The sequence below is a fragment of the Oncorhynchus gorbuscha genome, unplaced genomic scaffold (genome assembly GCF_021184085.1).
Source record: "Oncorhynchus gorbuscha isolate QuinsamMale2020 ecotype Even-year unplaced genomic scaffold, OgorEven_v1.0 Un_scaffold_1761, whole genome shotgun sequence".
NCBI lineage: Eukaryota > Metazoa > Chordata > Actinopteri > Salmoniformes > Salmonidae > Oncorhynchus > Oncorhynchus gorbuscha.
This window is the reverse complement of record NW_025746449.1, coordinates 42,501-60,000: the sequence shown is the minus strand read 5'-3', so window position 1 is coordinate 60,000 and position 17,500 is coordinate 42,501. Positions and strand designations below refer to the sequence as shown.

The 17,500-nt window shown below is 43.0% G+C and overlaps 1 protein-coding gene across 1 annotated transcript in view; it reads right to left on the bottom strand.

The window, feature by feature from the left end:
- The window catches only part of LOC124024175 (trinucleotide repeat-containing gene 6A protein-like), a 53,520-nt gene that overhangs the window by 21,389 nt on the left and 14,631 nt on the right, over positions 1 to 17,500 (bottom strand). The window contains exons 9-11 of the mRNA XM_046338162.1: positions 8,091 to 8,213; positions 4,364 to 4,537; positions 3,749 to 3,886 (exon numbers count right to left, since the gene is read on the bottom strand). Of these exons, the coding sequence (XP_046194118.1) occupies positions 3,749 to 3,886; positions 4,364 to 4,537; positions 8,091 to 8,213 (435 nt within the window). The remainder of the gene's footprint in view (positions 1 to 3,748; positions 3,887 to 4,363; positions 4,538 to 8,090; positions 8,214 to 17,500) is intronic.

Below are 17,500 nucleotides of genomic sequence, written 5' to 3'. Positions count from 1 at the left end.
ACCGGGTTAGTACACATCATAGTCCACTAGGACAGACCGGGTTAGTACACATCATAGTCCACTAGGACAGACCGGGTTAGTCCACTAGGACAGACCGGGTTAGTACACATCATAGTCCACTAGGACAGACCGGGTTAGTACACACCATAGTCCACTAGGACAGACCGGGTTAGTACACATCATAGTCCACTAGGACAGACCGGGTTAGTACACATCATAGTCCACTAGGACAGACCGGGTTAGTACACATCATAGTCCACTAGGACAGACCGGGTTAGTATACATCATAGTCTACTAGGACAGACCGGGTTAGTACACATCATAGTCCACTAGGACAGACCGGGTTAGTACACACCATAGTCCACTAGGACAGACCGGGTTAGTACACACCATAGTCCACTAGGACAGACCGGGTTAGTACACATCATAGTCCACTAGGACAGACCGGGTTAGTACACACCATAGTCCACTAGGACAGACCGGGTTAGTACACACCATAGTCCACTAGGACAGACCGGGTTAGTACACATCATAGTCCACTAGGACAGACCGGGGTAGTACACATCATAGTCCACTAGGACAGACCGGGTTAGTACACATCATAGTCCACTAGGACAGACCGGGTTAGTACACATCATAGTCCACTAGGACAGACCGGGTTAGTACACATCATAGTCCACTAGGACAGACCGGGGTAGTACACATCATAGTCCACTAGGACAGACCGGGTTAGTACACATCATAGTCCACTAGGACAGACCGGGTTAGTACACATCATAGTCCACTAGGACAGACCGGGTTAGTACACATCATAGTCCACTAGGACAGACCGGGTTAGTACACATCATAGTCCACTAGGACAGACCGGGTTAGTACACATCATAGTCCACTAGGACAGACCGGGTTAGTACACATCATAGTCCACTAGGACAGACCGGGTTAGTACACATCATAGTCCACTAGGACAGACCGGGGTAGTACACATCATAGTCCACTAGGACAGACCGGGTTAGTACACATCATAGTCCACTAGGACAGACCGGGTTAGTACACATCATAGTCCACTAGGACAGACCGGGTTAGTACACATCATAGTCCACTAGGACAGACCGGGTTAGTACACACCATAGTCCACTAGGACAGACCGGGTTAGTCCACTAGGACAGACCGGGTTAGTACACATCATAGTCCACTAGGACAGACCGGGTTAGTACACATCATAGTCCACTAGGACAGACCGGGTTCGTTGACTGACTGTTGAAGTACAAATCATCAAGTCAGGGATATTCAATAGTGCTGAGCGATTAAACAACATTTCACTTATTTTTGTTTTTTCAAACAAACAAATGACCGACATTGGTTCAAATATTTGAATTCCATTTCAGATAAAGTTGTAGTTTCTCTAGAGGTAAATCAGATCAGGTCTGAACTGTGTGATGTAGTAGGGAGTTGTAGTTTCTCTAGAGATAAATCAGACCCAGACTGAACTGTGTGATGTAGTAGGGAGTTGTAGTTTCTCTAGAGATAAATCAGACCCAGTCTGAACTGTGTGATGTAGTAGGGAGTTGTAGTTTCTCTAGAGGTAAATCAGATCAGGTCTGAACTGTGTGATGTAGTAGGGAGTTGTAGTTTCTCTAGAGGTAAATCAGATCAGGTCTAAACTTATATATATATAAAACTAATGTAATATATACTATATATATATATATATATATATATATAAAACTAATGTAATATATGTATATATATATATATAAATCTAATGTAATATATACTATATATATATATAAAACTAATGTAATATATATATATATATATATAAAACTAATGTAATATATATATATATAAAACTAATGTAATATATATATATAAAACTAATGTAATATATACTATATATATATATATATATAAAACTAATGTAATATATACTATATATATATATATAAAACTAATGTAATATATATATATATAAAACTAATGTAATATATACTATATATATATATATATATATAAAACTAATGTAATATATACTATATATATATAAAACTAATGTAATATATACTATATATATATAAAACTAATGTAATATATACTATATATATATATAAAACTAATGTAATATATACTATATATATATATATAAAACTAATGTAATATATACTATATATATATATAAAACTAATGTAATATATACTATATATATATAAAACTAATGTAATATATACTATATATATATAAAACTAATGTAATATATACTATATATATATAAAACTAATGTAATATATACTATATATATATAAAACTAATGTAATATATACTATATATATATATAAAACTAATGTAATATATACTATATATATATATAAAACTAATGTAATATATACTATATATATATATATATAAAACTAATGTAATATATACTATATATATATAAAACTAATGTAATATATACTATATATATATATATATATATATAAAACTAATGTAATATATACTATATATATATAAAACTAATGTAATATATACTATATATATATAAAACTAATGTAATATATACTATATATATATATATATATATAAAACTAATGTAATATATACTATATATATATATATATAAAACTAATGTAATATATACTATAAAACTAATGTAATATATATATATATATATATATATATATATACACACACACACGTGTCCTGTCAGGTCTCTGGTCTACATAGAGGACAGTGTCCTGTCAGGTCTCTGGTCTACATAGAGGACAGTGTCCTGTCAGGTCTCTGGTCTACGTAGAGGACAGTGTCCTGTCAAGTCTCTGGTCTACGTAGAGGACAGTGTCCTGTCAGGTCTCTGGTCTACGTAGAGGACAGTGTCCTGTCAGGTCTCTGGTCTACGTAGAGGACAGTGTCCTGTCAGGTCTCTGGTCTACGTAGAGGACAGTGTCCTGTCAGGTCTCTGGTCTACGTAGAGGACAGTGTCCTGTCAGGTCTCTGGTCTACGTAGAGGACAGTGTCCTGTCAGGTCTCTGGTCTACGTAGAGGACAGTGTCCTGTCAGGTCTCTGGTCTACGTAGAGGACAGTGTCCTGTCAGGTCTCTGGTCTACGTAGAGGACAGTGTCCTGTCAGGTCTCTGGTCTACGTAGAGGACAGTGTCCTGTCAGGTCTCTGGTCTACGTAGAGGACAGTGTCCTGTCAGGTCTCTGGTCTACGTAGAGGACAGTGTCCTGTCAGGTCTCTGGTCTACGTAGAGGACAGTGTCCTGTCAGGTCTCTGGTCTACGTAGAGGACAGTGTCCTGTCAGGTCTCTGGTCTACGTAGAGGACAGTGTCCTGTCAGGTCTCTGGTCTACGTACAGGACAGTGTCCTGTCAGGTCTCTGGTCTACGTACAGGACAGTGTCCTGTCAGGTCTCTGGTCTATGTACAGGACAGTGTCCTGTCAGGTCTCTGGTCTACGTAGAGGACAGTGTCCTGTCAGGTCTCTGGTCTACGTAGAGGACAGTGTCCTGTCAGGTCTCTGGTCTACGTAGAGGACAGTGTGTGTTACCTGTCAGGTCTCTGGTCTACATAGAGGACAGTGTGTGTTACCTGGCAGGTCTCTGGTCTACGTAGAGGACAGTGTGTGTTACCTGTCAGGTCTCTGGTCTACGTAGAGGACAGTGTGTGTTACCTGTCAGGTCTCTGGTCTACGTAGAGGACAGTGTGTGTTACCTGTCAGGTCTCTGGTCTACGTAGAGGACAGTGTGTGTTACCTGTCAGGTCTCTGAGGTGGTCTATATGGCGGACCGTGTTGATGGAGAGGTTGTTGATGACACTACCAGGGGTCACGAAAGGGTCAGTCTCAGGGTCGATGTTGGGGTAACCTTTCCATGGCTCCCCGGGCCGGAACTCTGGGGAGGGACATACAGGAAGAGTGAGTGAGGGGGGGTCTGGGGAGGGACATACAGGAAGAGAGAGTGAGGGGGGGGGTCTGGGGAGGGACATACAGGAAGAGAGAGTGAGGGGGGTCTGGGGAGAGACATACAGGAAAGAGAGAGTGAGGGGGGTCTGGGGAGAGACATACAGGAAGAGAGAGTGAGGGGGTCTGGGGAGGGACATACAGGAAGAGAGAGTGAGGGGGTCTGGGGAGAGACATACAGGAAGAGAGAGTGAGGGGGTCTGGGGAGAGACATACAGGAAGAGAGAGTGAGGGGGTCTGGGGAGAGACATACAGGAAGAGAGAGAGTGAGGGGGTCTGGGGAGGGACATACAGGAAGAGAGAGTGAGGGGGGGTGAGAGTGTGTGTGTGAGAGAGTGAGTGTGTGTGTGAGAGAGTGAGTGTGTGTGTGAGAGTGTGTGAGTGTGTGAGAGAGTGTGTGAGTGCATACCTGGGGGCCAGGTAACATTGGTGTTTCCATGGGGGGATTTGGCACGAGGGGGCCAGCTGTCGCCCACCGAGCCCATTGATTGGCCGGGAGAGCATAGGGGGGCGGAGCCAGCAGACAGGAAGTCATAGGGACCGAAGGGAGAATCCTCCAGACGCCCAGACGACATGGAGACACCTGGAGACACACACACAGAGACACACACTGTTAGAGACACACACACACAGTTAGACACACACACACACACACACACACTGTTAGAGACACACACACAGACACACACACACTGTTAGAGACACACACACAGACACACACACACTGTTAGAGACACACACACAGACACACACACACTGTTAGAGACACACACACTGTTAGAGACACACACACAGACACACACACTGTTAGAGACACACACACACTGTTAGAGACACACACACTGTTAGAGACACACACACAGAGACACACACACAGAGACACACACACACACACTGTTAGAGACACACACACACACACACACACTGTTAGAGACACACACACACACACACACACTGTTAGAGACACACACACACACACTGTTAGAGACACACACACACACACTGTTAGAGACACACACACACTGTTAGAGACACACACACACACTGTTAGAGACACACACACACACACACTGTTAGAGACACACACACACACTGTTAGAGACACACACACACACTGTTAGAGACACACACACAGAGACACACACACACACTGTTAGAGACACACACACAGAGACACACACACACACTGTTAGAGACACACACACAGAGACACACACACACACTGTTAGAGACACACACACACACACACTGTTAGAGACACACACACAGAGACACACACACACTGTTAGAGACACACACACAGAGACACACACACAGAGACACACACACAGAGACACACACACAGAGACACACACACACACACTGTTAGAGACACACACACAGAGACACACACACACACTGTTAGAGACACACACACACACACTGTTAGAGACACACACACACACACTGTTAGAGACACACACACACACACTGTTAGAGACACACACACACACACACACACACACTGTTAGAGACACACACACACTGTTAGAGACACACACACAGAGACACACACACAGAGACACACACACACAGAGACACACACACACTGTTAGAGACACACACACACACTGTTAAGAGACACACACACACACACTGTTAGAGACACACACACACACTGTTAGAGACACACACACACACTGTTAGAGACACACACACACACTGTTAGAGACACACACACACACTGTTAGAGACACACACACACACTGTTAGAGACACACACACACACTGTTAGAGACACACACACACACTGTTAGAGACACACACACACACACTGTTAGAGACACACACACACACACTGTTAGAGACACACACACACACACTGTTAGAGACACACACACACACACTGTTAGAGACACACACACACACTGTTAGAGACACACACACACTGTTAGAGACACACACACACTGTTAGAGACACACACACACTGTTAGAGACACACACACAATGTTAGAGACACACACACAATGTTAGAGACACACACACACAGACACACACACAGACACACACACAGACACACACACAGACACACACACAGACACACACACAGACACACACACAGACACACACACAGACACACACACAGACACAGACAGCCAATAACCCAGAGCACCAGGAGACACACCTTGCATTCTAGATAGATCAGTCAGTCAGCTCCTAAATAACTGTTATTACCTGTAGATCAGTCAGTCAGTCAGTCAGTCAGCTCCTAAATAACTGTTATTACCTGTAGATCAGTCAGTCAGTCAGTCAGCTCCTAAATAACTATTATTACCTGTAGATCAGTCAGTCAGTCAGTCAGTCAGTCAGCTCCTAAATAACTGTTATTACCTGTAGATCAGTCAGTCAGTCAGTCAGCTCCTAAATAACTGTTATTACCTGTAGATCAGTCAGTCAGTCAGTCAGCTCCTAAATAACTGTTATTACCTGTAGATCAGTCAGTCAGTCAGTCAGCTCCTAAATAACTATTATTACCTGTAGATCAGTCAGTCAGTCAGTCAGTCAGTCAGCTCCTAAATAACTGTTATTACCTGTAGATCAGTCAGTCAGTCAGTCAGTCAGTCAGTCAGCTCCTAAATAACTGTTATTACCTGTAGATCAGTCAGTCAGTCAGTCAGCTCCTAAATAACTATTATTACCTGTAGATCAGTCAGTCAGTCAGTCAGTCAGTCAGCTCCTAAATAACTGTTATTACCTGTAGATCAGTCAGTCAGTCAGTCAGTCAGTCAGCTCCTAAATAACTGTTATTACCTGTAGATCAGTCAGTCAGTCAGTCAGCTCCTAAATAACTATTATTACCTGTAGATCAGTCAGTCAGTCAGTCAGTCAGTCAGTCAGTCAGTCAGTCAGTCAGTCAGTCAGTCAGTCAGTCAGCTCCTTAAGACACAGAGACGTCCCAGGCTTGGACACACACACTGAGAGACGTCCCAGGCTTGGACACACACACTGAGAGACGTCCCAGGCTTGGACACACACACTGAGAGACGTCCCAGGCTTGGACACACACACTGAGAGACGTCCCAGGCTTGGACACACACTGAGAGACGTCCCAGGCTTGGACACACACTGAGAGACGTCCCAGGCTTGGACACACACTGAGAGACGTCCCAGGCTTGGACACACACTGAGAGACGTCCCAGGCTTGGACACACACACTGAGTCCCAGGCTTGGACACACACGCGTCCCAGGCTTGGACACACACACTGAGAGACGTCCCAGGCTTGGACACACACACTGAGAGACGTCCCAGGCTTGGACACACACACTGAGAGACGTCCCAGGCTTGGACACACACTGAGAGACGTCCCAGGCTTGGACACACACACTGAGAGACGTCCCAGGCTTGGACACACACACTGAGAGACGTCCCAGGCTTGGACACACACTGAGAGACGTCCCAGGCTTGGACACACACACTGAGAGACGTCCCAGGCTTGGACACACACACTGAGAGACGTCCCATGCTTGGACACACACACTGAGAGACGTCCCAGGCTTGGACACACACACTGAGAGACGTCCCAGGCTTGGACACACACACTGAGAGACGTCCCAGGCTTGGACACACACACTGAGAGACGTCCCAGGCTTGGACACACACACTGAGAGACGTCCCAGGCTTGGACACACACACTGAGAGACGTCCCAGGCTTGGACACACACACTGAGAGACGTCCCAGGCTTGGACACACACACTGAGAGACGTCCCAGGCTTGGACACACTGAGAGACGTCCCAGGCTTGGACACACACACTGAGAGACGTCCCAGGCTTGGACACACACACTGAGAGACGTACCAGGCTTGGACACACAAACTGAGAGACGTACCAGGCTTGGACACACAAACTGAGAGACGTGGACACACAGAGACGTGGACACACAGAGACGTGGACACACAGAGACGTACCAGGCTTGGACACACAGAGAGACGTGGACACACAGAGACGTACAAGGCTTGGACACACTGAGAGACGTGGACACACAGAGACGTGGACACACAGAGACGTACCAGGCTTGGACACACAGAGAGACGTGGACACACAGAGACGTACCAGGCTTGGACACACAGAGAGACGGGGACACACAGAGACGTACCAGGCTTGTGCTCCAGAGGTGAGTTAACAGACACGTCCAAGGCCGTCCACTTCTTCAGACGAGACTGAGGCTCCTTACAGCCAGACCCCGTGTCAAGGCCTACATTCAGGTTAGAGTTCAAGCCTGGAGAAGACGAGAGTATTGTAGTATTTCAGATATATACAGACAGAACTACGTAGACACCAGGATAAAACACTGTCTAGAACTACAGAACTACGTAGACACCAGGATAAAACACTGTCTAGAACTACGTAGACACCAGGATAAAACACTGTCTAGAACTACAGGACTACGTAGACACCAGGATAAAACACTGTCTAGAACTACGTAGACACCAGGATAAAACACTGTCTAGAACTACGTAGACACCAGGATAAAACACTGTCTAGAACTACAGAACTACGTAGACACCAGGATAAAACACTGTCTAGAACTACAGGACTACGTAGACACCAGGATAAAACACTGTCTAGAACTACGTAGACACCAGGATAAAACACTGTCTAGAACTACAGAACTACGTAGACACCAGGATAAAACACTGTCTAGAACTACGTAGACACCAGGATAAAACACTGTCTAGAACTACAGAACTACGTAGACACCAGGATAAAACACTGTCTAGAACTACAGAACTACGTAGACACCAGGATAAAACACTGTCTAGAACTACAGAACTACGTAGACACCAGGATAAAACACTGTCTAGAACTACAGAACTACATAGACACCAGGATAAAACACCGTCTAGAACTACGTAGACACCAGGATAAAACACTGTCTAGAACTACGTAGACACCAGGATAAAACACTGTCTAGAACTACAGGACTACGTAGACACCAGGATAAAACACTGTCTAGAACTACGTAGACACCAGGATAAAACACTGTCTAGAACTACGTAGACACCAGGATAAAACACTGTCTAGAACTACAGAACTACGTAGACACCAGGATAAAACACTGTCTAGAACTACAGAACTACGTAGACACCAGGATAAAACACTGTCTAGAACTACGTAGACACCAGGATAAAACACTGTCTAGAACTACAGAACTACGTAGACACCAGGATAAAACACTGTCTAGAACTACAGAACTACGTAGACACCAGGATAAAACACTGTCTAGAACTACGTAGACACCAGGATAAAACACTGTCTAGAACTAAAACACAGAACTACGTAGACACCAGACACCAGGATAAAACACTGTCTAGAACTACGTAGACACCAGGATAAAACACTAGTCTAGAACTAAAACACAGAACTACGTAGACACCAGGATAAAACACTGTCTAGAACTACGTAGACACCAGGATAAAACACTGTCTAGAACTACGTAGACACCAGGATAAAACACTGTCTACAACTACGTAGACACCAGGATAAAACACGGTCTAGAACTACAGGACTACGTAGACACCAGGATAAAACACTGTCTAGAACTACGTAGATAAAACACTGTCTAGACACCAGGATAAAACACTGTCTAGAACTACGTAGACACCAGGATAAAACACTGTCTAGAACTACAGAACTACGTAGACACCAGGATAAAACACTGTCTAGAACTACAGGACACCAGGATAAAACACTGTCTAGAACTACACACCAGGATAAAACACTGTCTAGAACTACGAACTACGTAGACACCAGGATAAAACACTGTCTAGAACTACGTAGACACCAGGATAAAACACTGTCTAGAACTAAAACACAGAACTACGTAGACACCAGGATAAAACACTGTCTAGAACTACGTAGACACCAGGATAAAACACTGTCTAGAACTACAGGACTACGTAGACACCAGGATAAAACACTGTCTAGAACTACAGAACTACGTAGACACCAGGATAAAACACTGTCTAGAACTACGTAGACACCAGGATAAAACACTGTCTAGAACTACAGAACTAAAACACTGTCTAGAACTAGACACCAGGATAAAACACTGTCTAGAACTACAGTAGACACCAGGATAAAACACTGTCTAGAACTACAGAACTACGTAGACACCAGGATAAAACACTGTCTAGAACTACAGAACTACGTAGACACCAGGATAAAACACTGTCTAGAACTACGTAGACACCAGGATAAAACACTGTCTAGAACTACGTAGACACCAGGATAAACACACTACAGAACTACTAGACACCAGGATAAAACACTGTCTAGTAGACACCAGGATAAAACACTGTCTAGAACTACAGAACTACGTAGACACCAGGATAAACACTGTCTAGAACTACAGACACCAGGATAAAATACTGTCTAGAACTACGTAGACACCAGGATAAAACACTGTCTAGAACTACAGACACCAGGATAAAACACTGTCTAGAACTAGAACTACGTAGACACCAGGATAAAACACTGTCTAGAACTACGTAGACACCAGGATAAAACACTGTCTGTCTAGACACCAGGATAAAACACAGAACTACGTAGACACCAGGATAAAACACTGTCTAGAACTACAGGACTACGTAGACACCAGGATAAAACACTGTCTAGAACTACAGAACTACGTAGACACCAGGATAAAACACTGTCTAGAACTACTAGAACAGGATAAAACACTGTCTAGAACTACGTAGACACCAGGATAAAACACTGTCTAGAACTACGTAGACACCAGGATAAAACACTGTCTAGAAGAACTACGTAGACACCAGGATAAAACACTGTCTAGAACTACGTAGACACCAGGATAAAACACTGTCTAGAACTACGTAGACACCAGGATAAAACACTGTCTAGAACTACAGAACTACGTAGACACCAGGATAAAACACTGTCTAGAACTACGTAGACACCAGGATAAAACACTGTCTAGAACTACAGAACTACGTAGATAAAACACTAGAACCAGGATAAAACACTGTCTAGAACTACAGAACTACGTAGACACCAGGATAAAACACTGTCTAGAACCAGGATAAACTAGAACTACGTAGACACCAGGATAAAACACTGTCTAGAACTATAGACACCAGGATAAAACACTGTCTAGAACTACGTAGACACCAGGATAAAACACTGTCTAGAACTACAGAACTACATAGACACCAGGATAAAACACTGTCTAGAACTACAGACACCAGGATAAAACACTGTAGACACCAGGATAAAACACTGTCTAGAACTACAGACAGACACCAGGATAAAACACTGTCTAGAACTACGTAGACACCAGGATAAAACACTGTCTAGAAACTAGACACCAGGATAAAACACTGTCTAGAACTACGAACTAGACACCAGGATAAAACACTGTCTAGAACTACAGAACTACGTAGACACCAGGATAAAACACTGTCTAGAACTACGTAGACACCAGGATAAAACACTGTCTAGAACTACAGAACTACGTAGACACCAGGATAAAACACTGTCTAGAACTACAGACACAGGATAAAACACTGTCTAGACACCAGGATAAAACACTGTCTAGAACTACAGAACTACGTAGACACCAGGATAAAACACTGTCTAGAACTACGTAGACACCAGGATAAAACACTGTCTAGAACTAAAACACTGTCTAGAACTACAGAACTACGTAGACACCAGGATAAAACACTGTCTAGAACTACGTAGACACCAGGATAAAACACTGTCTAGAACTACAGAACTACGTAGACACCAGGATAAAACACTGTCTAGAACTACGTAGACACCAGGATAAAACACTGTCTAGAACTACGTAGACACCAGGATAAAACACTGTCTAGAACTACGTCTAGACACCAGGATAAAACACTGTCTAGAACTACAGAACTACATAGACACCAGGATAAAACACTGTCTAGAACTACAGAACTACGTAGACACCAGGATAAAACACTGTCTAGAACTACAGGATAAAACAACTACGTAGACACCAGGATAAAACACTGTCTAGAACTAAAACACTGGACTACGTAGACACCAGGATAAAACACTGTCGAGACACCAGGAACTACGAACTGAGACACCAGGATAAAACACTGTCTAGAACTACGTAGACACCAGGATAAAACACTGTCTAGAACTACAGAGGATAAAACACTGTCTAGAACGTAGACACCAGGATAAAACACACTAGAACTCTAGAACAGGATAAAACACTGTCTAGAACAGAACTACGTAGACACCAGGATAAAACACTGTCTAGAACTACGTAGACACCAGGATAAAACACTGTCTAGAACTACGTAGACACCAGGATAAAACACTGTCTAGAACTACAGAACTAGACACCAGGATAAAACACTGTCTAGAACTACAGAACTACGTAGACACCAGGATAAAACACTGTCTAGAACTACGTAGACACCAGGATAAAACACTGTCTAGAACTACGTAGACACCAGGATAAAACACTGTCTAGAACTACGTAGACACCAGGATAAAACACTGTCTAGAACTACAGAACTACGTAGACACCAGGATAAAACACTGTCTAGAACTACAGAACTACGTAGACACCAGGATAAAACACTGTCTAGAACTACAGAACTACATAGACACCAGGATAAAACACTGTCTAGAACTACGTAGACACCAGGATAAAACACTGTCTAGAACTACAGAACTACGTAGACACCAGGATAAAACACTGTCTAGAACTAGACACCAGGATAAAATACTGTCTAGAACTACGTAGACACCAGGATAAAACACTGTCTAGAACTACAGAACTACGTAGACACCAGGATAAAACACTGTCTAGAACTACAGAACTACGTAGACACCAGGATAAAACACTGTCTAGAACTACGTAGACACCAGGATAAAACACTGTCTAGAACTACAGAACAGGATAAAACACTGTCTAGAACTAGACACACCAGGATAAAACACTGTCTAGAACTACAGAACTACGAGACACAGGATAAGACACCAGGATAAAACACTGTCTAGAACTACGTAGACACCAGGATAAAACACTGTCTAGAACTACGTAGACACCAGGATAAAACACTGTCTAGACACCTACTGTCTAGAACTACGTAGACACCAGGATAAAACACTGTCTAGAACTAAAACACAGAACTACGTAGACACCAGGATAAAACACTGTAGACACCAGATAAAACACTGTCTAGAACTACGTAGACACCAGGATAAAACACTGTCTAGAACTACAGAACTAGACACCAGGATAAAACACTGTCTAGAACTACGTAGACACCAGGATAAAACACTGTCTAGAACTACAGACACCAGGATAAAACACTGTCTAGAACTACGTAGACACCAGGATAAAACACTGTCTAGAACTACGTAGACACCAGGATAAAACACTGTCTAGAACTACAGAACTACGTAGACACCAGGATAAAACACTGTCTAGAACTACAGAACTACATAGACACCAGGATAAAACACTGTCTAGAACTACAGAACTACATAGACACCAGGATAAAACACTGTCTAGAACTACAGAACTACATAGACACCAGGATAAAACACTGTCTAGAACTACAGAACTACGTAGACACCAGGATAAAACACTGTCTAGAACTACGTAGACACCAGGATAAAACACTGTCTAGAACTACAGAACTACGTAGACACCAGGATAAAACACTGTCTAGAACTACGTAGACACCAGGATAAAACACTGTCTAGAACTGTCTAGACACCAGGATAAAACACTGTCTAGAACTAGAACTACGTAGACACCAGGATAAAACACTGTCTAGTCTAGACACCAGGATAAAACACAGAACTACGTAGACACCAGGATAAAACACTGTCTAGAACTACAGAACTACGTAGACACCAGGATAAAACACTGTCTAGAACTGTCGTAGACACCAGGATAAAACACTGTCTAGAACTACAGAACTACGTAGACACCAGGATAAAACACTGTCTAGAACTACGTAGACACCAGGATAAAACACTGTCTAGAACTACGTAGACACCAGGATAAAACACTGTCTAGAACTACGTAGACACCAGGATAAAACACTGTCTAGAACTACAGTAGACACCAGGATAAAACACTGTCTAGAACTACAGAACTACAGGATAGACACCAGGATAAAACACTGTCTAGAACTACAGAACTACGTAGACACCAGGATAAAACACTGTCTAGAACTACGTAGACACCAGGATAAAACACTGTCTAGAACTACAGAACTACGTAGACACCAGGATAAAACACTGTCTAGAACTACGTAGACACCAGGATAAAACACTGTCTAGAACTACGTAGACACCAGGATAAAACACTGTCTAGAACTACAGAACTACGTAGACACCAGGATAAAACACTGTCTAGAACTACAGTCTAGAACTACGTAGACACCAGGATAAAACACTGTCTAGAACTACAGAACTACGTAGACACCAGGATAAAACACTGTCTAGAACTACGTAGACACCAGGATAAAACACTGTCTAGAACAGGATAAAACACTGTCTAGAACTACGTAGACACCAGGATAAAACACTGTCTAGAACTACGTAGACACCAGGATAAAACACTGTCTAGAACTAAAACACTGTCAGAACTACGTAGACACCAGGATAAAACACTGTCTAGAACTACGTAGACACCAGGATAAAACACTGTCTAGAACTACAGAACTACGTAGACACCAGGATAAAACACTGTCTAGAACTACGTAGACACCAGGATAAAACACTGTCTAGAACTACGTAGACACCAGGATAAAACACTGTCTAGAACTACGTAGACACCAGGATAAAACACTGTCTAGAACTGTCTAGACACAGGATAAAACACTGTCTAGAACTACGTAGACACCAGGATAAACACTGTCTAGAACTACAGAACTACGTAGACACCAGGATAAACACTGTCTAGAACTACAGAACTACATAGACACCAGGATAAAACACTGTCTAGAACTACGTAGACACCAGGATAAAACACTGTCTAGAACTACAGAACTACGTAGACACCAGGATAAAACACTGTCTAGAACTACAGGACTACGTAGACACCAGGATAAAACACTGTCTAGAACTACAGAACAGGATAAAACACTGTCTAGAACTAGAACACTGTCTAGAACTACGTAGACACCAGGATAAAACACTGTCTAGAACTACAGGACTACGTAGACACCAGGATAAAACACTGTCTAGAACTACGTAGACACCAGGATAAAACACTGTCTAGAAGACACCAGGATAAAACACAGAACGTAGACACCAGGATAAAACACTGTCTAGAACTACGTAGACACCAGGATAAAACACTGTCTAGAACTACGTAGACACCAGGATAAAACACTGTCTAGAACTACGTAGACACCAGGATAAAACACTGTCTAGAACTACAGAACTACGTAGACACCAGGATAAAACACTGTCTAGAACTACAGACACCAGGATAAAACACTACAGAACTAGACACCAGGATAAAACACTGTCTAGAACTACGTAGACACCAGGATAAAACACTGTCTAGAACTACGTAGACACCAGGATAAAACACTGTCTAGAACTACGTAGACACCAGGATAAAACACTGTCTAGAACTACAGAACTACGTAGACACCAGGATAAAACTAGAACTGTCGAGACACCAGATAAAACACTGTCTAGAACTACATAGACACCAGGATAAAACACTGTCTAGAACTACAGAACTACATAGACACCAGGATAAACACTGTCTAGAACTACAGAACTACGTAGACACCAGGATAAAACACTGTCTAGAACTACGTAGACACCAGGATAAACACTGTCTAGAACTACAGAACTACGTAGACACCAGGATAAAACACTGTCTAGAACTACGTAGACACCAGGATAAAACACTGTCTAGAACTACAGGACATAGGAAACACTGTCTAGAACTACAGTAGACACCAGGATAAAACACTGTCTAGAACTACAGAACTACGTAGACACCAGGATAAAACACTGTCTAGAACTACAGGACTACGTAGACACCAGGATAAAACACTGTCTAGAACTACGTAGACACCAGGATAAACACTGTCTAGAACTACAGAACTACGTAGACACCAGGATAAAACACTGTCTAGAACTACGTAGACACCAGGATAAAACACTGTCTAGAACTACGTAGACACCAGGATAAAACACCGTCTAGAACTACAGAACTAGACACCAGGATAAAACACTGTCTAGAACTATGTAGACACCAGGATAAAACACTGTCTAGAACTACGTAGACACCAGGATAAAACACTGTCTAGAACTACGTAGACACCAGGATAAAACACTGTCTAGAACTACGTAGACACCAGGATAAAACACTGTCTAGAACTACAGAACTAAAACACTGTAGAAGACACCAGGATAAAACACTGTCTAGAACTACAGGACTACGACACCCATAAGACACTGTCTAGTAGACACCAGGATAAAACACTGTCTAGAACTACAGGACTACGTAGACACCAGGATAAAACACTGTCTAGAACTACGTAGACACCAGGATAAAACACTGTCTAGAACTACGTAGACACCAGGATAAAACACTGTCTAGAACTACGTAGACACCAGGATAAAACACTGTCTAGAACTACAGAACTACGTAGACACCAGGATAAAACACTGTCTAGAACTACGTAGACACCAGGATAAAACACTGTCTAGAACTACAGAACTACGTAGACACCAGGATAAAACACTGTCTAGAACTAAGTAGACACCAGGATAAAACACTGTCTAGAACTACAGAACTACGTAGACACCAGGATAAAACACTGTCTAGAACTACGTAGACACCAGGATAAAACACTGTCTAGAACTACAGAACTACGTAGACACCAGGATAAAACACTGTCTAGAACTACAGGACTACGTAGACACCAGGATAAAACACTGTCTAGAACTACGTAGACACCAGGATAAAACACTGTCTAGAACTACAGAACTACGTAGACACCAGGATAAAACACTGTCTAGAACTACGTAGACACCAGGATAAAACACTGTCTAGAACTACAGGACTACGTAGACACCAGGTCACCCCCTGGACAGGACACTAGTCTGTCTCCTGTTTCTGTAGTGAGACAGCTTGATGTACAGGACACCCCCTGGACAGGACACCCCCTGGACAGGACACTAGTCTGTCTCCTGTTTCTGTAGTGAGACAGCTTGATGTACAGGACACCCCCTGGACAGGACACCCCCTGGACAGGACACTAGTCTGTCTCCTGTTTCTGTAGTGAGACAGCTTGATGTACAGGACACCCCCTGGACAGGACACCCCCTGGACAGGACACTAGTCTGTCTCCTGTTTCTGTAGTGAGACAGCTTGATGTACAGGACACTAGTCTGTCTCCTGTTTCTGTAGTGAGACAGCTTAATGTACAGGACACCCCTGGACAGGACACCCCCTGGACAGGACACTAGACTATCTCCTGTTTCTGTAGAGAGACAGCTTGATGTACCAGG